At 37.1% G+C, this 24857-nt stretch overlaps 1 protein-coding gene across 1 annotated transcript; it reads right to left on the reverse strand.

The window, feature by feature from the left end:
• Window positions 1–18277: 18277 nt before the first annotated feature.
• LOC140226315 (alpha-2,8-sialyltransferase 8B-like) lies at window positions 18278–22945 on the reverse strand. Its single transcript, XM_072306809.1, has 2 exons — window positions 22413–22945; window positions 18278–18572 (listed from the first exon to the last, which is right to left on the reverse strand). Exons 1-2 carry the CDS (start codon window positions 22943–22945, stop codon window positions 18278–18280), a joined length of 828 nt encoding a protein of 275 aa, XP_072162910.1.
• Between the last annotated feature and the right edge of the window lie 1912 nt (window positions 22946–24857).

Consider the following 24857-nt stretch of genomic DNA (forward strand, 5'->3'; position numbering starts at 1 on the left):
GAGGGGAGTGTCCCCCCTCCTACGGTAGGAACTTTTTGCATTTTGATGTTGTAAATGGTGCAATTTGATGCATGTTTTTGCGCGTTTTATCGACGTGAAACAGTCCCACTTGTTTAAGGTACCAGTATAATTGATGTAGATTATTATTGAACAATTTGCATATATTAATGGTACTTGTGTTAATTTTTTTTCACTGAATATCATGAACGCGACTGAACCCGAGCGAGCGGAGCGAGCGAAGGGGGAGGGGAGGGTGTGGGAGGGGGGTGTCCCCCCCCCCCCCCCCTCCCACGGTGAGAACTTTTGCATTTTGATGTTGCAAATGGTGCAATTTGATGCATGTTTTTGCGTGTTTTAACGAGTTTAAACAGTCCCACTTGTTTAAGGTTGCAGTATATTTTAGTGTAGATTATTATTGAACAATTTGCCTATAAAATGGTATATCATTTAAACAATCTTCTTGTATTAATTCTTACACTGAATATCATGAACGCTGTCTGCAGTTCAGGAATCAAACAGAAAAAGCATGCACACGAGGGTGTAGATAGGGGCATATCCCCTCCCACACGAAGGTGATTTTGCGTTTTCAGACCTGAAATTCAGCGATCTGGTGCAAATTTTTGGTGCAATACTTTTTCATCGAAGTGTTAAAATCACGGAATTTAGCTCTTATTCCGAATGTGCACCATCTGTGTGTATGTATAAAGTCTAGTGAGGTAGAGCTTAGGGGAAGGGGGATTCCCCCTCCCGCTCGCGGAGCTTTTACTTTTTTAGAATTGAAATAAAGCGATCTGGGTATAGCCACAGTCTACTTCTATGCATGGCGGAAGGGGGGGGGGGGAGGGGCGGGCGAGCAGGGAGAAGGCGTGGGCGAGTGTTATCTCCACCCTTCCCTTCCGATGGAGCTTTTGCCTTTTTAAGGTTGAAATTGAGATATCTCGTATAAGCATATTTGATGGAATCAACATTTGGGAAATCACCAAAAAAAAAAAAAAAAAATGATGGGGGGGGGCTGAGGGAGGAAAGGGTCGATTAAAAGGGGAAATTCCCCTTATACATGAGGGAACCTTGAGTTTTCGGAATATAAGTGATAAGTCTTGTGCACTCAGAATTATTCATATTTTTTATTTTTTTGTAAATCTAAAAAGTGTACTAAGCTAGGGAAAGAGGCACAGAGGGGGAGGGTTTGGGAGGGGGATACCCCCTCCCAAGCACGAGAGATTTTGCATATTTTGAATTGAAATTCAACGATCTGGTGTACACTTTGAGTGAAATATTCAAAAAATATCTTATTTGATGAAAGGTTGCAAAGGAGACCCGCTTCATGTGCATGCATACAGTATAAAATACACGCATTTTTTTTTCCGCCTCCCAAATCCCCGGTCCAAATCTTAGGGGGGTGGGGGCGACCGCCCCCATCGCCCCCCCCCCCCCCTGGCTACGCCAGTGGTTCTACCCCATACCTTCCAAATCAAGGAGCAATGTCTCTCTCACAGAGTAGGTTGCAGATCTATGATTGCTAACTAATTGGTCAATATCAAATTGGGGATTATATTTCTAAAGATCCAACGTTTCTGATTGTTCCGTAAATTGGCAAAAATAGACCTACATGTGTGACTTAATGTCATTTCTAATATCTATCTATAACCGGTTTTATCAAATGAAATATCAATAAATGAGAGAGATTACCTTAGAAATTCAAACGTGCTTGAAGGAAGTTGATGACCAAAAAAAAATGAAGACGAATTTGCCGATGATTTATACCGTTACTGATTTCATTTATTTACTTTATTAATTCAGTTGTATTATTTTTTCACAGGATGGCTCTATTTGCCGGTTGAGCACTGTTGCTTGTGGAAGCCCTGCATGAACAATGTACACTGACATTCGCAATCATTGCAACAATATAGTATCGACAGACACGATATGATATGATACAGAATATTTAATTGCATAACATGAAATCATAAATAGTACAATTTGTCTGTTTTGTCAGCCCACTCCTGTACCACTCCCCTACCCCTCGCTTCCCCAATAAAAATTATACTTTGTACACCTATGTATTTGTTTTCGTGGGTAGATTTGGGTGTTCTCCAGAATTTGTCTGAAAATAATGCTAGGATGAAGCATGCCTGATATTGATGAGTACGCTATTCCATATATCAACAGCTCTAAACAAATGTGCAAAAAGACCTGTTTTCCAACATGAGTTCGGGCTCGAGTTACTATATAGGGAGCTTTACATTTGCGAAGTTAAGACGACGATTGTGTAATACCGTTCTCCCATTTCCATGCGTCGTGTAGTTGCAAAAACTTCGTGAAGGCGCAGCCTATTAAAGGTAAAATAGCGCCCCGATACATGTTGTTCTTTTTAATATCATCAAGGAGTTATCTCTCAGTTGTGAATTTGAGTGGAATGAAGCGCCCTCTACTGACTTAAAGGGGAAAGACGCGTCGTTCCTCTCGCGACGGCCCGCTGAGGAAATATTTAGTCCATTTACCTCTGTTCAGTTATTGCATTTGATAAATTCTTATTACTTTTTTGTTTGGTTTTCATCGATGTTTATTGATTTCATTCAAATCATTTAGGGATTAACCCATTCTGGATGTAAACACTAGGTTTTTTTGAACCAAAACACTAGGCCTACAAATACAATAAAAATACAAACAGATCAATTTTCAATTTATACTGCATGTAATCTCTCTCTTCAACATGGATAATAACTCAATTATAAATCCATCCCACTCGTAAATTCTTCATAGGAAAATAGTGACATTATTATGCTAACATAAGTATATCCCTTTAATATGTTCGATCATATGAATAAGACCATAAACATGAAAAAGAACAAAAAAAAAACTCATTATGCATAACTCTTAGCTTGTATAGTAGGCGTCAAACACATCGACACTGTAGGCCCTACATATTTTTATGCTACATGTTACACCCAAGTGTAATACACATGTGGTGACTGTGTACGTCACACATACCAGTGGAAGGCTTCATCAACTCAGTACGAAATTTTATGAATGCTAATGGTAGATTGGATATTGTTTCTACTCATTACAAGAGATAACCGGTATTAAAAAAAAATAATAATAATATGTAACATAATAGGATAGCCAGATTTTTTAAAACATTCAATCAGTATCATGTACGTTGTAACTTGTGTGTGTGTTGGCGTATGGTTTGCCCACTTTTCATGGGCAAACCAGGCGCTAATAAATCCATTAACGTAAACCATTTACCTATATATAATAATGAGTTTGCCCATGAAAACGGGCAAAGCAGCTGCTCACAGTTTGCCCACGGGAAATAAGTATATACAGTAACTCTTTTTTTTTCCTTTCCTGCTAGAATATCATTTACAATCGTGTGCTTAGATTAGACTTCAAACTACGCACATTTGCTAAGATGAAGCTCATATGATTAATATACCTGTGTTGTTGTTCATTCAAACTGAACGAGCCACTCTCAGTATTGCAAGTTATGAAGTCTCCTATTTTTTTTCTTTCATCTGATTAACTCACGTCGAGACTACTTTCCTTTTCAGATGTGTTATGAACGTACGACCACTTTTTCATGGGCAAAGTCAGCGCTTATACATTCACAACACAAAGCAGTTGCCTGCGTATAATAAAGAGTTTGCCCATGAAAACGGGCAAAGCAGCTGCACACAGAGTTTGCCCACGGAAAATAAGTATGTAACTCCTTTTTTCTTTTCCTGTTGGGATATCATTTTCAGGTGTGTGCTTAGACTCGAGTTCAAACTACGCTAACTTGCTAAGATGAAGCTCATCTGATTTAAATACCAGTGTTGTTTTTCATTCAAACTGACCGAGCCACTCTCAATATCGCAAGTTATTTCCCCATACTCAATTAAGTTCTTTTCTTTTTTTCACTCCTTCACCTGTATGTGAAACATTATGGTGTTATAGCGTGTAAATTCCTCGTGAAGTCAGTCAGTCTTTCTCCATGAATTGAATTGCCCATGACCGTGTTTGCACTGTGTACACAAAAACTGTTTATGCTACATGTGACACCCAAGTGTAATACACATGTGGTGACTGTATATACATACCAGTGGAAGGCTTCATCACTTCAGTACGAAATTTCATGCTAATGGTAGATTGGATATTCTTTCTACTGATTACAAGAGATAACCGGTATTTGAAAAAAAAATGTAACATGATGCTATTAATAGGATAGCAGGATATTTTAAAACATTTAATCAGTATCATATTACGTTGTAACTTGTGTGTGTGTGTGTGTGTGTGTGTGTGTGTGTGTGTGTGTGTGTGTGTGTGTTGGCGCAGAGTTTGCCTACTTTTCATGGGCAAACCCAGCGCAAATACATACATTAACGTAAAGTATTTGCCTGCATACAAAAAATAGAGTTTGTCCATGAAAGCGGGCAAAGCAGCTGCACACAGAGTTTGCCCACGGAAAATAAGTACGTAACTCCTTAATTCCCCCTCCCTTTTTTTCTGTTAGAATATCATTAACAAGTGTGTGCTTAGATTAGATTTCAAACTACGCTCATTTTTTTTTTTTTGATTTTCTCACGTTGAGACTAATTTCTTCTCAGATGTGTTATGAACGTACGACTGCTCTGTAAGGTTAACGTATTAACGATTTATTATGATAGTCTGCCAAAGATTTGGAAGCCTATATTTCCCCGTACTCAATTGTTGTTGTTTTTTTTTTCCTCATTCCTTCATCTTTATCTTATTTCACACCTGAAAATGATATTCTAAAAGGGAGAATGGGAAAAAAGGAGTTACTTACTAAGTCTTATTTTTCGTGGGCAAACTGTGTGCAGCTGCCCTGCCCGTTTTCATAGGCAAACTTATTATTTTCTGGCAACTGCTTTGTGTTATGAATGTATTATCGCTGACTTTGCCCATGAAAAGTAGGCAAAATCTGCTCCAACACATACACAAGTTACAACATAACATGATACTGATTGTAAGTTTCAAAGTATCCTGTTTTCCTATTAAAAGCATCATGTTACAAATTTTGAATATAAAATGGTTGAACAGAGATTTTCAGTCTGTAATTGCCCCATGGACTGAAATGCTCATTGCTGTGATATACTGTGTAAATTCCCTACAATTAACAGTCTGTAAATTGTCTGTGAATTCCTCGTGATTCAGTCTGTAATTTCTCCATGGATTGAGTTGCCCATGACCGTGTTTGTACTGTGTACACAAAGCTGATGTTTATGCTACTTATGACACCCAGGTGTAATAGGCATGATGACTGTGTATGTCATACATACCAGTGCATACCCTCACCTCAGTACGAAATTTCATGGATGCTGATAGTAGATTGGACATTGTTTCTCCTTTTTACAAGAAATAACCGGTATTCAAAATTTGTAACATGATGCTTTTAATAGGAAAATAGGATATTTTAAAACTTACAATCAGTATCATGTTACGTTGTAACTTGTGTATGTGTTGGCGCAGATTTTGCCTACTTTTCATGGGCAAAGTCAGCGATGATACATTCATAACACAAAGCAGTTGCCAGCATATAATAAAGAGTTTGCCCATGAAAACGGGCAGGGCAGCTGCACACAGAGTTTGCCCACGGAAAATAAGACTAAAGCCCCTTTTACACTTTCACGGATCGCATCACGGATGACCACGGATCGTCGATCCGGGATCATCCGTACTGTTTCCGGCATGACCGTGTTGACTCCGTGAAGTCATCCGGCATTATCCTTGATCATCCGGTATGTCCGCGGAAAAAATTAAGCTTGCTTAATTTTTCATCCCGGACATCACGGACGAAAATCAATACGAACTCTTCCTTGTTGGCACCGTCTACTCCGTGTTGCTTCCGTATTCCTTCCTTGCAGGCACCGGCTATTCCGTGTTGCCTCCGTACTCATTCCGGGACAATCCGTGAAGACATCGGGACGTCCGTACTAGCATCGGCTCCATCCGGGATGAAAGATTCGTGTATTTTATAAATACAAGCTCATGAAGTCCATTAAATTTGCTCACATCTTCCCCCCCCCCCCCCCCTCCATCAGTACAGCCAGCAACCCCTCATACTCTGTTCGTATAATGGTCGCACGAAAACCTTCAGTGACCCACACATTTCCTTGACCTTTTTTTTGTGTGTGTATGTGTGTGCATTTTGATTTGTTTTGTTTTGTTTTGTTTTGCTTTGCTTTGTTTATGTGATGATGTTCCCGCCAAATGAGAGTTTGCAACAATGAGATTTGCCTGACGTCGACAAGCCGAGGCATGGCTGTTGTAGATTTTCTGATGTGCTTGTTACTAGCGCTGGAGGCATGTTGCCTGAGAATGATAAAGTATCAAAAGCAAAAGTAAATATTATCTGTCAACAGTTTTGGGATATCCGTGTAAAGACCGCGAAGGGACCAAGTTGCATCTGTGCTCTTCCTTGATATGGCCGTGTTAGCTCCGTATCGTTTCCGCTGTGGTCCGCGTTCGTTCCTTGTCTGTCCGTGTAGGCACCGTACTTGTCCTTGTAGCATCAGTACTTGTCCGTGTAGACATCCAGTTGGCATCGTATTCACACCGGCATTGAGAGGAAAATCGATATTTTGCATGCCGGATCACCACGGATGACGATCCGTGGTCATCCGTGTAGTAATCCGTCAAAGTGTAAAAGGGGCTTTAGTAAGTAACTCCTTTTTCCCCATTCTCCCTGTTAGAATATCATTTTCAGGTGTGTGCTTAGACTCGAGCTCAAACCACGCTCACTTGCTAAGATGAACCTCATTTGATTAATACACCTGCGTTGTTCTTCGTTCAAACTGTACGAACCATCCTTAATACCACAAGTTATGAAGCCTCCTAAAATTTTCTTTATTCTTTCATCTGTATGTGAAATATACGATGGTAGAGAGTTGAGTAATGAATTTAAAAAAATAAACAATATAAGATTTAAAAGTGTTTAATTGATATATTAAAGGGCCATTGTTTTGCCCATTTGTTTATAGCCCCCTTTTTATGCAGGAATAATGTACATTCTAATGTGATTTACAGTCTGTAATTTCCGTCTGGATTGAAATACCCATGCCTTAATATCTGTGTTATATTGTGTCATTTCCTTATAATGACAGTCTGTAATTTCTCCATGGATTGAATTACCCATGACCGCGTTTTACTGTGTACACAATGCTGTTTACGCTACTAGTGACACCAGAGTGTAATTCACAGGTGATGACTGTGAATGTCATACATACCAGTGCATTCCTTCAATTCAGTATGAAATTTCATAGATGCTCGTGTTAAACTGGACATTGTTTGTCCTTATCACAAGAGGTAACCGGGAGTCAAAATTTCGTAACATGACGTTTTATAACAGCTAGGACAGCAGGATGATTTAAAACATCCGTGTGTATACTGTGTATACAAAGAGCTGTATATTATGCTACTTGAGACATCTAGGTGTAAAGCACAGGTGATGATTGTGTTGTATTGTTTCATTGTATAATGCAGCCCGAAGCGTGGCGCCTCCCTGTCACGTGGTTGTTTGTTGGCGCCTTTATTGAGGTACTGCTTGGCGGTCCCTTGCCTCATCGGCGGGGCGTGGCAGAGGGCGCCATGCTGGTGGTTATTGACCGTTCGCACTGTGACCATACGATGGTGGGCATTCACCTGTTCGCGTTCAACCAACGTTGTATCAAGGTCATGCCATTTAAAACTTTGTGACTGTCAATTACTTAATTCAATAAGATTGTATCTGGTGTAGAAGAACTTTTTTCTTTTCTTTTCTCTCTCTCTCTACCTAAGTTTCCCTGTATTTAACTCACTTTTTCTCATTCCTTCATCTGCGCGTTTGTACTGTGTACACAAAGCTGAATATGCTCTTTGTGACACCCAAGTGTAATACACAGATGACGATTGCGTTCTATTGTTTCATTATATATTGCAGTCCGAAGCGTGGCGCCTCCTCGTCACGTGGTTGTTTGTTGGCGCCTTCATTGAGGTACTGCTTGGCGGTCCCTTGCCTCATCGGCGGGGCGTGGCAGGGGGCGCCATGCTGGTGGTTATTGACCGTTCGCACTGTGACCATACGATGGTGGGCATTCACCTATTCGCATTCAACCAGTGTTGTATCTATGCAATGCCATTTACATAAATTTGTGAATGTTAATCATTGAATTCAAGATGTCTGCATCTGGTATAGGAGAGGTGTTTCATTTTTTTCCCTCTTTTTTTCTATCTCTCTCTGAAAATGGTTGATGTAATACTCATAAATGTCAAGGGACATTTTACCTAGTTTACTTTTTTTTTCTTTTGTAATCTGATTTCTTAACTGGTGTATTCTAATTCCTATTATATATTAGAGCAAGGCCGAAGACGCTCTTAGATAACTGTCGATACGTTATTCTGTAATATATGTGGTACCTCGTGTATGGGATTAATGTTACATTGACTCTGTTTCCATCTAGATGTAGCATTTTCTTTTCTTTCATTTTAGTCTCGTACATCACAGACATTCAAGATGTCAAAATCCCCTGTGTTGCCCTCTGCAGGTGCCCTCGTGGACACAAGCAATGGCAATCACGCTTACCCTGTACTTCACAATCTAATAGACACTGATTTCAATTCAATTAATGATGATGACTTTTTGATACGGTAGACCTTCTTTGGCAGAAAGAGAAACAAATATTAATCAAAATGATATGTTTTTTGATAATTGTATTTCAGATAGTTTTAATACATCGTCGAAAAAATTTGATTATGACTTTGATAATATCAAAGTCATAATGGTTGGTTTTCTCCATTATAGAAAACCAATTGTAAAGTCCATCTTCGGAATATCTTACTCTCAACCAGTTTAATAATGTTGACAAGGAGTACGATGACACTATTTTTTCACTCATACATTTTAATACTAGGAGTATAAATAAACATTTTGAAGAACTGAGGCTATTTTTAGATAATCTCATCAGGCAACAATTTTCGATAATAGGTTTAACCGAAACCTGGCTTTCCAAGGATTTAAGTCTTCCTTTCGCCCTCGACGGATATGATTTTGTACTTAACAACAGGCAAACTAGGGCGGGTGGGGGCGTTGCTTTATATGTTTCACAAAAGTATGATTATGTAGTTCGTGATGAGCTCACCTGTATGACTGAATTTATTGAATCTCTTTTTATTGAAATTACGGTCCCTGGCAGTAGAAATATAATCATAGGTGTAATGTATAGACCACCCAGTGCGAATATGAAATCATTTTTGGAATATTTTGCGAATTTGATGAAGGACCCAGTCTTTATTCATAAAAAATGTTTCATAATGGGAGATTTTAATATAGATTTATTGAAACAAAATACAATCTCACAAGATTTTTTGGAAATATTCTTATCTGCTTCTTTCTTACCTTTGATATCTAAGCCCACGCTTATAGTTAATGAATCCGCCTCCCTTATTGATAATATTTTTGTAATATTCTGCCTTCTCCCGATTCCCTTATATTACTTTCAGATATTACAGATCATTTCCCCATTTCGACTAGTTTCTTTTTAAATGATATTATTGATAATAAATCTAGTTGTTTATTCAGACGAAGAATTACACATGAAAATGTAGCCAGTCTGGGTGCTAGTTTAGTCATGACAGACTGGTCGTCTATTTTTGACTCAAATGATGTGAATTTGTCATTTGAATATTTTATGCATATTTTCACTCAACTCTTGGACATTCATATTCCAAAACGAAGAGAAAAGTCATTCAACTATAAAAAAAAAAAAAAAGTACCCAGGTTACCTTGGATTTCTAAATCACTTTTGCGTTCAATAAATAGAAAGAATAATTTATATTACAAATTTAAAATGAAACCTACTGACCAATCCAAACTGAAATATACTAGTTATAAAAATACTTTGGCGAAAATTGTACGCATTGAAAAGAAAAATATTACACTAAGCAGTTACAATTTTATAAGCATGATATGCAAAATACATGGAAAGTTTTAAAGCAAGCAATGAATATATCAAATAATAAGTCGAATATTAATAAAATTAGATTCGATGATAAAATTTATGAAGATCCTCATTATATTTGTAATATTTTGAATAATCATTTTTCTTCCATTGGGGAAAATCTTGTAAGCAAAATTCCTTCTTCAAATACAAATTTTTCTAAATTTTTAGGTCCACCAAATTCAAACTCAATGTTTCTTAGTCCAACATATAGTCAGGAGATAATATTGTTTTTGATTTTCCTTCCAAAAAAAAGTGCTGGACACGATGACATCGGTAATTTTCTGCTGAAGGGGGTAATATCTTAAATTGCGGATCCTTTAGCGCACATATTCAATTTATCCCTCTTTTATGGTATTGTCCCTGAAAGTATGAAAATAGCAAAAGTCATCCCTTTGTTTAAAAAAGGTGGCAAAATAGATGTTGATAATTATAGACCAATTTCTTTGTTATGTACATTGTCCAAAATTCTTGAAAAATTGTTTACAAAAGAACTATAATAAATGACTTTTTTGAAATTCAATAATATACTCTCAAATTCTCAGTTTGGCTTTAGGGAAAAACATAGCACCACACATGCATTATTGAGTTTTGTAGAAAAAGTAGCACATGCTATCGACAAATCTTCACATCTCATAGGTTTGTTCCTGGACTTCTCCAAGGCCTTCGATACCATTAATCATGATATTTTACATAATAAATTACACCATTACGGAGTCCTTGGGAAGGCCATGGAGTGGTTCAGGAGCTACCTCTTGAACAGGAAGCAATATGTCTCTTTCAATGATTGCAATTCACAAATGTCAAATGTTGAATGTGGGGTCCCACAGGGAAATTTATTAGGTCCGCTCCTGCTTCTTATTTATATAAATGATTTCTGTAGATCATCAGAAACTCTTTCTTTCATTCTCTTTGCGGATGATTCAAATTTATTTTTTTTCGCATAATAATCCTTTTACCCTTGTAAAAACATTAAATTTTGAATTAGAAAAAGTTGCTCAATGGATAAAAGCTAATAAATTATCTCTTATTCTTCAAAAAACAAAATATATGCTTTTCAGCAACTCCATTGAGGCACTACCTGTTGATATTATCTTTGATGGCACACCACTGGAAAATGTTTCTTATGTCAAATTTCTGGGAATAACAGTTGATAATAAGTCTTCATGGAAATTTCATATTGATAGTATATGTAAGATTATTTCACGAAATATTGGTATAATCAACAAGATTAAATTTTGTCTTCCTTTGTCGTCCCTGCTTACATTACATTCATCCCTTATATTGCCTTATTTAAATTACGGTATTCTTGTATGAGGAAATACATATCAAACTTTTTTGGATAGATTACTTCTGCTTCAAAAGAAGTCACTCCGTATTATATGTCACACTGCATATTTGTGTCATACTGATCCTTTATTTTTTGAAAATAAGATATTTAAAATTAAAGATTTGTATTTGTTTAATTTAGGACAATTTATGTATAATTACAATAAAAATAATCTTCCATATATATTTGAATCAATCTTTTCAAAAACTCAATCCGTTCATAATTATCCTACAAGGCAATCCAGTGAATTTCATTTGCCATTTTTTAGGACTTTACTGGCTCAGCAAACCTTCATCTACGAGGGGCCAAAGTATTGGAGCTCACTTCCCAACGACATAGTCACAGCACAAACTTTGAATTCTTTTAAGAACAAATTAAAATTCTTTCTATTGAAATCTTATGATATACAACCAAATTAGGTTCGGTTTTATTGTCTCAATCAAGTCATCTTTTTTACAAGTATTAAGATATCACACAGAAATCATCTTTTGAAGAAAATAATCTGTTTAACATAAGTTTTCCACAGATATTTCTTTTATTGTACCAGACAACAGTGAGTCTATTCTCTTTCTCTTGTTTATATCCGTTCCTATGCATTCATACCGGTATATGAACCCAATCAATCGCAATATCAAACCAGGGAGCGTTTTATCGTTTTATCATTGCATTTACATCATGGAGTACAGTATGCTTGTGTCCACGATGGCGTGTGTTGTACCATAGTCTCATTTCCCATTTTTTTCTTTCTTTTTTCCTTCCTAAGTTAATTTCATGTCAGTTGATATTGGTATCTTTGATTTTGTGTACGTATTTGCGAGGTTCCCATACCCTACAAGCTTTGCTTTTTGGTGGGACCCTCCATTTCCATTCTAATCTTTGTATTATGTATATGTCAGGGCTCCACACTAATTTTTTTTTTTTGGTGGTCCGATGGGGCCACCAAAAATCATCAATTTCAAATTTTTGGTGGCCCGAGAGAAAAATTTGGTAGCCCGAAAAAAACCAGTAAAAAATATTAGAAGTCCTGGTTTTTTTTTAATGAATCACACACTCACTGCATGCATTTATGCATTTCCGGCACAAAAAGTTACGAATTTATTGACATAGGCCCCTACTTTTCAAAAAAAAAAATTGAGGGCCCGAGGCGGGCCACCAAATTTGAACTTTTTTTGAAATTTGGTGGCTCGACTTTCATTTTTGGTGGCCCCGGGCCACCGGGCCACCGTTAGTGTCGAGCCCTGTATATGTATATACCTTAGAAAGGAATTTCTGTTGCTACTCGTGACCACTAATATTGTACGTTTTCTTTGAAATTGTTACAAATATGTTCTGTAAATGCATTGTATATGATTTTTCCTGTTTATTCCATGGAAATTGAAATAAAATTGAAATTGAAATTGAACTGAAAATTTATTGAAACCGACACCCGTTTATTTATAGCACGAACGATCTTTCACGCATGAGACTACGTGCAGAGTTTTGCCTTCTTCACTGGCGATTTGAAGATGACCAAATATTACTGAAAAACCCGATAACAAACAAGAGCAACAGCCAAATAATGACACCGTAGTTTATAAATGCACGTTGGAAAAACATTACGTGCATTTCACACGAATAAATTGTCAATGAAGGGTACAGGTGTAATTCTTGGTTTCAAAATTGTGGCGCAACTGAGACGTTAAAATAACAACCAACACGTTCGACGCATGATTCGAGCGTGTACCGCAAATCGCATTTTGAATGTTTGCTTGTAAATTGAGGGTATTTTCTTAACATGCAAGTAAAATTTCAGGCAAATTGTGAAATATTTTAAGTATCTGTTGATAGAAAAAAATTAGGATGTCGATTTGTTGCACACCCAAGTACCCTCCTGCCCTGCCCAAGCACACTCCTGCTATTCTAACGAAAGGGGTCGTCACATCTGTGCGAATACAAGACAATGATGGGTTTGATATAATGTATTCGATAGGGCATGAGTGTGCGGTGCGCGTGGCACACATTTTCTGACATGAACTATTCAATTACACTCATAAATGCACACACCTAAATGTCAAAAACCCTATAACTCGTTTCTCATCCCATTTTTTTCATTTCTTTTGTTTTTTGTACGAACCACTGATCATTATCCTTATTGTTACGGGGGAAAAAACATTCCAATGCATCTCGAGAAACAAAAAATATTGATTTATGTCATTCTTTCAAACTTTCCCATTTCTTTAACGAATATTTCATTTCATTTCATTCCGTTTACTAAATTTCCACACAAAGCATGCAGTGTTGTGCTTACAACATCCATCCATGACAATGTAAAGTAACACATAAGTTATAAGTTTAATGTTTATTATATACAATAGCATTTACATAGCACAAATCAATTGAAATCATTGTCAAAGGTACATTCATGACGGATAAATTTAAAATAAAATCGATTTTAAATTTCCTTACCACACAGGCTGCCATAGACTTACAGTTGAAATCAACCATGTAATTAATTCTAACTCTTCACAAAATAGGGCCTTGTTCTACCATCAATGTTAACGTGATGCTTAAAGTCGAAAGCAAAACATCCGAATTGAGCAAAGTCCCAAGTGGAGTTGTTTTAAACAGCCTTAAACAGAACAAAAACAAAAACACAAGCATTTCTAAAGCAAAAATTATGTATACGTATCCAAGCAAAAAGGGCAGCATAATGAACCCCTAGCCCCCCCCCCCCCCCCCCCCTCCACTCGGTTCAATGAAAAGTCATAATGCCTACAGCAATAATAGATTTATCAAAAGAAAAATGCCCAGGCTTTTGTTTCAATAATATTTATTAACATTTTCTTTTTCTTTTTCTAAGAAGGCTCTATCAGAGCAAACACACGCACGTGCTTAAACACACATATTGCACTTATCAAGAAAAGATAAGTTAACACATTATTACGCTTCAATTCATAACAAAAGTCTTTGATTAAAGTGAATGAGGTAAATCAATACAGGTATCAAAGTAAAGAAAATAATTTCTCTTCAAACACAGCAACTTAACACAAACTGAAACCATAAGCATTTAGAGAACACTTTCCTTTACCTGATAAAATTTGCAAAAGTCAAAGTTGTAAAACTGCACAAAAATAAAAAGCCATACTGAAATTCCATCATATTGCATATAGGTGAGTAAATCAAAGCATTATGAAACTTTTTATGATTCATTTTACTTGAAAAGAAAATTGCTATCAAAAGGTAATCTTCCTTTCCTTAGAGTATATTTCTCCTTTTTTTTTTCTGTAAAGCCATGTTATGTTCTTCGGCCACCATATTACAATCTAAGAAAAAAAGGTTCAACCTTGGACCTTTTCAAGTGACGCCATTGTGGCACCTTTGAAGGAGCAAGTTTGTCCCTGTCAGACTAGTGAGCACCTTTAGATGTGCAAATTACACCGGTGAAGGTGCTAATAGAAGAGTTTGTTTGCAAAAACCAAAAAGTCCATATTTGTCAAATGGAGATATTTGCGATTAAAGGTCGAGAAAAGTAAAGAGGATAATAAGAACAATTTTCCTTTTTTTGACCATAACTTCAAAATTGTACCTTTATGTGTAGTGACCAATATCTCATTTTAAAAGGTATTATTCTGTATTTCATGACAGATACCGTACTTCAAAATCGTCAAAAATGGACTTATCTGTTTTTGCACACAAACTTATCTATTGTTTCACACGTAAAGGTGCTAATTTGAGCTTGTATTTTTCTTAGAGGGTAACTATTAGTTAGTGCAGCACATTAAGAGAATATTGCTTTTTTTTTTCTTTTGAAGGAAGGTCCGAGAGAAAGAATGTGTGTGTGTGTGTGTGTGTGTGTGATTTGAAGATGGTATTCAAAGTCTCTGATTCAAAAATGAAATTATCGTTTTACCTTCGATCACTTGTTTCCATTGTTGTGTGAAAGTGCATAAATACAGCAATTGACAAATTGTCTATTTTTGTCATTTTTGCTAATAATTGCACCTTGACAGAAAAAACCCCACTCTGTTTCTTCATGCATAGAATTAACTTGTATTTGTGCTACCCTATACAATAAGCTACAGAGTATGGCATTTGCTTTAATTTGATACATAATTTCTTTAATTACAGACATATAAAGATCATATGATTATGAAGTGATTATTTTCTTTGGCTTGTGCCGAAAGGGTGGGTTGGGTGGTGGCGCGTCGCGTTAATGGGAACACCACCCTTCGTCCAAAGCCCCCCCCCCAGGTTTTGCCGAAAGGGTGCGTTGGGAGCGTTGGATCGCGTCGCGTTCACTGGAAGACCACCCTTCGTCCAAAGCCCCCCCCCCCCCCCCCCCCCGGTTTTGCCGAAAGGGTGCGTTGGTACTTTTTCTCATGTAATATTAAAAGACGAGTTTTGAATTTATATTTAGCCTTCAAACAACCATTTCAAAGAGGCTATCGTCCGGATCGGTTTACACTCTATTACCACTTGGTCTACAGCCAGTTGGTCTAATATAGACTTTTTAATATCAGTTGGTCTAATAACCAGTTGGTCTAGTCATCATTTCGTGCAATTACTGTTTGGTCTAATCATTATTTGTTGTTTAATATCAGTTGGTTAAATAAATTTTCAAAACTCGTCTTTTCACCCTAAAGCCCAAGGGGGGGGGGGCACATTTGGCCTCCTACCAGATTTTTCCTCCGCCACTCCTTCGCCCCAGTTTTAACCAAATTTGATGACTTTTCCTACAATCTTATTCCGAACATTTTGATGTATAATTTAGCTATATTTGATATTGCTGGTTAACATGGCAACAATAAACTGACAACCATGTCAGTCAGATTTTCATATTTTTCTGTTCCAATTCCAATTAACCATATTATAATGTATGAAATGGGCGTTTCTTGGCTAAAATTTGCTGAAGGAGAAAAATGTGAAGTAATAGATATAATAGAGATACTTGAAAATAACAGTATTTTCCAAAGATTGCCATTCTATTTTGTGTCATTTTGATTCCTTCACCCAAGTTATACCTCTAATATCATTTGTTTATCACATTATTAATCTACAAACTTAAAATTCCGATATTATGGGAATATGAAATATGATAACTATGCATGTACCTATTCCAAACAATACATCACAGGTCTCGTAATGTATTTCTTTATTTTATCATGTGAAATTTCAACCATAAAAAATAATGAGCTTTGACTTGCAGATCATTTGGGCTTTGGACGATTGGTGGTGTTCCCATTAACGCGACGCGCCACCACCCAACCCACCCTTTCGGCACAAGCCAGTTATTTTGACCCTTCCCAGGCCCAAGGGGGGGGGGGGGGCACATTGTGCCCCCCCCCCATATAACTTTGTTATTGTTTGATGTTTCATCGTCATATTTGGCACATGGGTAGAGCAACTCATCGTCTACATGACCGCATACTTGATTTTTTTTTTAAGGTCACACATAGAGGGCGCTATTTACCAACATATACAGAAATACATAGGAAATATGCTAAAAATATGATTTTTCTGTATAATTTCTTTATGCCCAGTATACATGTCTTATCATAGACCAATATTTTTCATATTTGCCACAAATGATCTGCAAGTCAAAGCTTATTATTTTTTATCGTTGAAATTTCTCAAGGTCACCACATGGGGGCGCTATTCATAAAAAAATAAAGAAATACATTATGAGACCTGTGATGTATTGTTTGGGATAGGTACAATAGTTATCATATTTCATATTCCCATAATATCGGAATTTTAAGTTTGCAGATTAATAATGTGATATCAAACAAATGATATTAGAGGTATAACTTGGGTGAAGGAATCAAAATGATACAACAAAATAGAATGACAATCTTTGGAAAATACTGTTATTTTCAAGTATCTCTATTATATCTATTGTTTTATGGCATTGTCACAGAAAAAGAAAGGAAATAATAGGAAAAACATTTCAGGGCCATAATTACTTCACAATTTGCTCCTTCAGCAAATTTCAGCCTAGAAACGCCCATTTTATACATTATAATATGGTTAATTGGAATTGGAACAGAAAAATATGCAAAATCTGACCGACATGGTTGTCAGTTTATTGTTGCAATGGCAACCAACAATATCAAATATAGCTAAATTATATATCAAAATGTTCGGAATAAGATTTTAGGAAAAGTCACCAAATTTGGTTAAAACTGGATTAAGGGCGAAGGACTGGTGCATGAAAATCTGGTAGGGGGCACTAAGTGCCCCCCCCCCCTTGGGCTTTATAGGGTTAAAAGACGAGTTTTGAATTTATATTTAAACAACTGATATCAAACAACAAATAACAATTAGACCAAACAGTAATTGGACGAAATGATGACTAGACCAACTAGTTATTAGACCAACTGATATTAAACAGTCTATTAGACTAACTGGCTGTAGACCAAGTGGTAATAGAGTGTATACCGATCCGGACGATAGCCTCTTTGAAATGGTTGTTTGAAGGTTAAATATAAATTAAGAACTCGTCTTTTAATATTACATGAGAAAAAGTACCAACGCACCCTTTCGGCAAATCCGGAGGGGGGGGGGGGAGCTTTGGACGAGGGGTGGTGTTCCCATTAACGCGACGCGCCACCACCCAACCCACCCTTTCGGCACAAGCCAAAATAGCTTGGGCTTTATAGGGTTAATGTTACATGAGAAAAAGTACCAACGCACCCTTTCGGCAAAACCGGGGGGGGGGGGGCTTTGGACGAAGGGTGGGATTCCAGTCAACGCGACGCGACCCAACGCTCCCAACGCACCCTTTCGGCAAAACCGGGGGGCTTTGGACGAAGGGTGGTGTTCCCATTAACGCGACGCGCCACAACCCAACCCACCCTTTCGGCACAAGCCGTTTTCTTTTCCTTCTGAGTGCACATAAATGTATCATCTACCGTATTTTATTGTGGATTTTCTTTTATTATGTTTGTTTGTGTGCACATGTGTAAGTGTGCGTATAATTTCTTTTGTAAATTCATATATCTAGCTGACTGCGGTAGTCGTGCTTGTCCCACTTTCCCGCGCAATCGTTGATGATCCGCAAATAGCCGTCGTTTTCCAGCGATTGCCATACCTCGAACTCCTTACTGAATGAGTGACGAGTCTTTGAGTAGTTCTTTGGCGTGTCGTCATAGTAATGATAGCGAAGTGTTCGATTTCTGGGATCGACGTAGCGCGGGTAGAATCCGAACATCGTTATTCGTCGGCAAAATGTGTTCGCTGCTAGATAGACTGCCGCGCCAGTCGTTGCAAGTCTGACTCCAAGCCATCTATGTTAGAGAATAACCACGACAGTGAGAAGAATAGAAAGGTAAGTCATTGATCACTAGCACTATTACAATTACAATTAATATTATCAATGTTGTTATAGCCTAATATCCAGTACTTTATATTGGCAGCAAAAAAAAAACCAAACAAACAAACAAACAAACGAGAGAGAGAGAGGGGAGAGAGAGAGAGAGAGAGAGAGAGATAGGGAGAGAGGAAAAACGGGGGTATTACAAACACTACTGTGTTTTTGTCACCAAGGAGATTTTCTCATCCCATTAGTCACTGAAACATCGGGTTCATTACTCTTTAAAACGCCCCAAACCGCCCGTCCGTTTGTTTGTTTGTTTGTTTGTTTGTTTCCTTTTCATTTAATTTTACATATCATACATCATATATTCTTTATGCACCAAGAAAAACAGGCCCACGAGCTATACGGCTCAGGAGGACTGGTGTATATAGGCGATTAACGCCCGCGAGCTCGACCATACATCACGGACTTAATAATTTACGTATTCATGTGTCGAGTTCGTCGATGTGGTATTAAACGAATACTTTAATCTAAAGAGGTGTAAAGCTATCACCATGAAATCCTTACTTTTACTCGCTTTGGTTATGCTAACACGTTTTATTATTGATATTGATATTTATTATCATTCTTATACTTTTTTATGTTAATGTTATTATTACTTTCCTCAGATTGTTTTTATTGTTATTATTACTATTATTATAATTATCATGATTATTGTTGTTATTATTATTATGATTAACATAAATTTTCACTATCATTGTAATTATTGTTTTGTTAAGTTCTGTAAACATTTCGTAGACGAATTAACTAAATTCGTTACGAAATAGGCCAGGCGACAATTGGCCCGCCATACAAACTATTACGGTCTTTGTCTATAGTTTAAACCATGGACAAAGATTACATGTACCACGTTCGAGAATTCGGGCCATTGTATTTTCGTCGGCCTTATGCCAAAAGGTCCATAACACTATAGACTTTGTACACTGTTATTGCCCTTTTAGCATATGGCCAACATTATAGAGCTTGATGATCACAACCATATATTTCGAAATGTAACAAAGAAAGAAACAACACGTCGGGCCCCCACTATATTGACAACTATTTCACTTTCGTTACCTCAGCAACTAACAGGCCCGTTCACACACAACGAAAATCGAAATTACAATCGCGATCCAAATTTCGATTTTTTTTTTTCGACCGTTCATACATAGGGAAACAGTCAGTCGTCACGCCGTATGCAAATTAGGCATAATGAGGTTCCATGTGCCAGTGTTTACTCGATGCGCATGACCGTCTAGCGAATTTGAGGTTTCACGGGATTTTGCGAGACTCTGTACAAGCTCCAATACAGTTGCCATGCAGTTAGCGCTAGTGTATACGATTTCGACATGGTGGGGTGAGTCCAATTACCCGTTTCGTACTTTTCATTTTTATATAAAATTTGTCCATACTTAAAAATGTTTTCAATGTTTAATCTCTCGTTAAATTTACCTTATATTTTGCTCGAAGTTTTGATGTATTCGAAACATAAACTTCTATTTTGCTGGATCCTGGCTGGTATAAAACTGTTCATGCTCTTATTCTTTTTTTTTTTAATTCGGCAGAGGAAGCATGTACCGATACTTGTTGTAAAAATCGAAAAGATGCAATATCTGTAAGTTACTTATAAATGTGTTCAAAAACTGACTAAAAAGAGACTTGCACCGGAAGTTGCGATCGCCGAAGTCAAGATTTTTCGTACATATGGCGCGAAGCTTGGCGTGTCCTTGAAAGTATTTTCTCACGACGTCAAGAATGTGTAGTCCCATACGATGCAAATTTTAATAATAATAACAATAATAATAATAATTATAATAAAAACATGTGGCATGATAAATAGGTCATCAGATTATTTGAGATTAACATTCATGCAAATCACCAGTAGTCCCCAGCTGCAGCTTCCAAGTTCCAATTAAAAAAACAAATAACAATTAAAATAAAAAATAAAAAGGATAAATCATAATCTAGCGGACATATCATCAAAACCAGAAATATAATTTGAAGGAGTGAGAATGTCCAAGTAAAAAAAACAGACACAAGGTTATTTTATCTACTAAACCGTAACTTGATGTAAACTAAACATGAAAAGAAAATCACAATAGAACATTTCAGAAAAGAAAAGGCATGAGAAACATCGTAACACAAGTATTACTATACGGGACTAAACCCAAGTGTTTTTTTTTTTAACGTGTGAAATTGCTGACGTGCTCGTATCTGCAAGTAGTCAAACAAATGACAAATCCATACAAACACAAAGTGGCGATAACGAATCCTTAAATGATTATCTACGAAATTATGACAGAATATGACAGAATAAACCTATTATATATACGTTTAAGCCGAGTTTCAGTCCCGACACAGGAAGTAAAAAAAAAAGAAAAACGCAGTACCAGACAATGTGATGACGTCATGCGACCGTCGTTTCTGACCAATCACGATCCAGCATTGTACGAAGGCGCTAATGGACGATTTCGAACAAAGAGCGATGTGACATACTGTTGTAATTTGCTGGATCCTATGATGTATAAAAGAAAGAGTGACTTGATTTTTCCATATTTTGAAAATGAGATAATCAAGTATCCTACTTATTCAGTTTGAAAGAGATGCAAGGTGGTTAAGAACGTATTTGACCCACTTCTTTCGGGTTTAAATTTTATATTTTCAACGCGTGAAATTACTCGTATTTTTACCCTAATTCCCTTTCCAATATTATCAAATCATTGTCATTAAATTAGACCTTGAGCTTCCTTCTTTCATTCTATGTAAAAATGAGCTGTAAATGTTATGCTGAGGCTGCACAACGATAGTTTAAAAAGAACACTGCACAGCTAATTATGTATTCATGACCGCTCCGAGCGTGCATACGTCCTCCGCGCTCTGTGCGAGATTCGCACGCCGTGACGACTGACTGGAAAAATCGCACTTCGCAGCAAGGAAAGAACGATCAGAGGCCAAATTGCGCATGCGCGAAACTTGCATAACCGAAGACTGACCCCGCGGTCACAATAATGTTGACGTTCACGCGCTACGAACGATGGGATTAAAAATATCGATTTCCGAATCTGTTTCTGTCCACACAGGAAAAAATTTCGAAATTTTGATCGCGATAAGAAAATCGATTTTTAAATCTCACCTTTTCCCTTGTGTGTGAACGGGCCTATTTTAATGTATCACTATTATCAGTTTTTTGTTTTGTATTATTGTCGCTTTCTCTGTACAATTGTATGCATTGTTTCTTTCACTCAGGAAAGTAAGATTTATGTTTGTATATTGTGGAAAAATGAATAAATTTGAACTTGAACTTGAACTTTTTTGTGCACCATACAAAGGAATACATAAGGTGTCAGCACTATGGGCCCCCACACTTTTTTCAACCTGGAAGTACGTAAGTGGCACTAAAATAGAAATAGATAGAGATCTTGAAGTATGGCGGCAGTAAGGTTACTTTTTTTTTCCTGAAGACCTTTTTTCATAACACCCGGAAATGGGAGGGGAGAGAATGAGCTGAGGACCTTTTTTTTTTTTTCTGAGGACCCTTTTTTCTTCTTATTTGCTTGTCAGCTGAAGAAACCCGGAAGTGGACAGGGAGAAGAGATGAGCCGACGTGGTTTTTCTTTTTCTTTTTGTTTTGTTTTGTTTTGTTTTGCTTTGCTTTGTTTGTTTTTTTGCTTGTTAGCTCATGAAACCCGAAAGTGGGCCCCCACACTTTTGAAAACGCTGCGCCGGCCAGCCCTGCTTTGGTGGGTTGAACCCACCAGAAAGTGCGACGTACTTGTGTGTTGGTGGGAATGGACTTTCAGGACTAAAACCAAAGAAAACTTGCAGGTTGTAATATTTCTTGTAAAACTCCAGTCCTTTCATGGCGACCTCATTAATTCTCGGTTCACCTTTGAAATACCACACGACAGTGTTATTAACACGCAATATGAGTTTCATCAAACTTTGGCATTTTTTCGGTATCTTCGTAAGTGGCTTCCTGGCGTACACATCCTGGGCGCAAAAAGACAGTGTATTGCTCTGCTCAAAGTTTATAGTAGTTAGATTTGTCTTCGAACCAACGTCACGAGCAAATTCCCCTCCCGCGGGTGCGAGGTTCATCCGCAGGACTAGATCTGCCCTATCGATGACGTCACCGCAATTGCTTTCCAAAAGAATGCCGCTATTTCCGACGATGGAGCACGAATCCACTAGCGGGACAGTCCGGGTCTGCCCGCTCCGGGCCATGCCAACTTTAGACGAGGATTTCCTCATTGTCTTTGGCGGGATTCCATTGATGAATATCTGGATAGTCTTGTCACGAGTCATTCCCGACGTGATGTTATCCCTTTAAAAATGACGAGAACAGGTGGCGTAATAAAGCACAGTTGTATAATTGTTATATTATAAGTTAGGCCTACTTATCCACTATTTGAATGTTCACTGAATAAAATATCTTTTCAAGTTTTATAAGTGTATACTACTTCTTACATACTTCATGTAAGGGTAGTGCATGACGTATGTTATTTTATTATATATATAATATATATATATATATATATATATATATATATATGCCTGTGTGTGTGTGTGTGTGTGTGCCTGCCTTAGCCTTTAATGTCCCACAGATGGAGGGGGCCTAATCAAAATTCCATTTCCAAATGACATCATGATTCCCGATTCATTATAGAATTGTAAATTTGTTATCATGTATGGAATGCTTCCCCTGAATTAGCAAAATAAACTCACTACAAATTGGGATGCAAACATTGATAAACCATGCCTTTCTCTCTCTCTCTCTCTCTCTCTCTCTCTCTTTCTCTCCCTTGCTAAGTGAATAAGCCATTTCGTAATTAGCTAATGTACACATTGGTACAAATGAATTTTCTTTTTCTCAGGAAGTAAGGCGCTTCGCTCGTTTTCAATGGGGCAGCGGCATAATGCATAGCGCTTGCCAGACGTAATAATTAATAGAATACGTGTTCAAACAAAGAATAAACTTGCGGTTAGACCAGTTGGCCGGAATAGTCCATCAGTCGACGTTTTAACACGCATTCATTCCATTGTTTTGTATTTAGTGTGATAACTGATTATTTCTTTACTATAGTTATTGCGAAATACCATTTTTTGCTGTCAGGTGGACGCGCTGTCAAGCAACAATCAAAAAGGATCACATGAATAATCATCGTATCACAGATGCTTCTTTCCGTGAATTAAAAGAAAAAAAAAATCTTAATCCATTTTTTATAGGAGGTGTTAATGTTAATAAATTCAGTTGTTATTACATTGGCAAATTGCCACCACAAGGCCATTTCCTCATACTCTGGGGGAACTACGTGGGAACTTGTGCGTACGATGTTTGCACATCAAGGAGTGCTTGAATGCATATACTAGGTGTTACAAAAAAAAAAATTCTACTGTTGATCGTCATAGTTCAAAAACTATACATCAGATAACACTATTATTGATATGAGTAAAGCTGAATACTGTACAGTTTAGTTGGAAGTGATTTGAATATGAAAGCATAATTCAGTTCTATTCTATTCTATTCATTTATTTTAATTTTTTTTTCTTTTTGAATTTCAAAGTAAGGTTACACATTTTCGTCAAATTTTAACCCTCTGTACAAAACTTAAAGTTTACACACTTGTGGACATGGATACCACCTGATCTGAACTCTACTTTAAGGCACATGAATGCTTTTTTAATTATTCATGATTGATTGCACTGGGTACTGCTATTCATAGTCTGAATTCATGGTAAAGGGTAAAATACTCATGAAAGAAAAACAAACAAAACATATGCACATGTTTTCATAGGCTTGCATGTACACTACATGTTATTTTCAGGATGTATAAACACTAGCTGTGATAGTGAAATTTCTCATGGATATGCAATAAAGCATACCAATCCTGGCCATTGTTTGGGACCATTAACAGGGTATGAACACACTCCCATACATACTTTGACCTCCGGGAAGAATTTAAATTTTGCACAGAGGGTTGAAGACAGAGCAAAATCGGATGCCCAACTTAAAAATACATCTTTAATTTAATGAAACTGATTTATGCTATTATTTCTATATTACCTCCAACAAAATTGTACATTATTCAGCTATTGTTCATATCTGTGACAGTGTTATCTGATATATAGTTGTTGAAATTTTATGGATCAAAAGTGGAAAATGTTTTTTGTAACACCTACTAGTTGTGTTGAGCAACATTGATCTGGGGGGACTCGT

Source organism: Diadema setosum, chromosome 3 (genome assembly GCF_964275005.1).
Source record: "Diadema setosum chromosome 3, eeDiaSeto1, whole genome shotgun sequence".
NCBI lineage: Eukaryota > Metazoa > Echinodermata > Echinoidea > Diadematoida > Diadematidae > Diadema > Diadema setosum.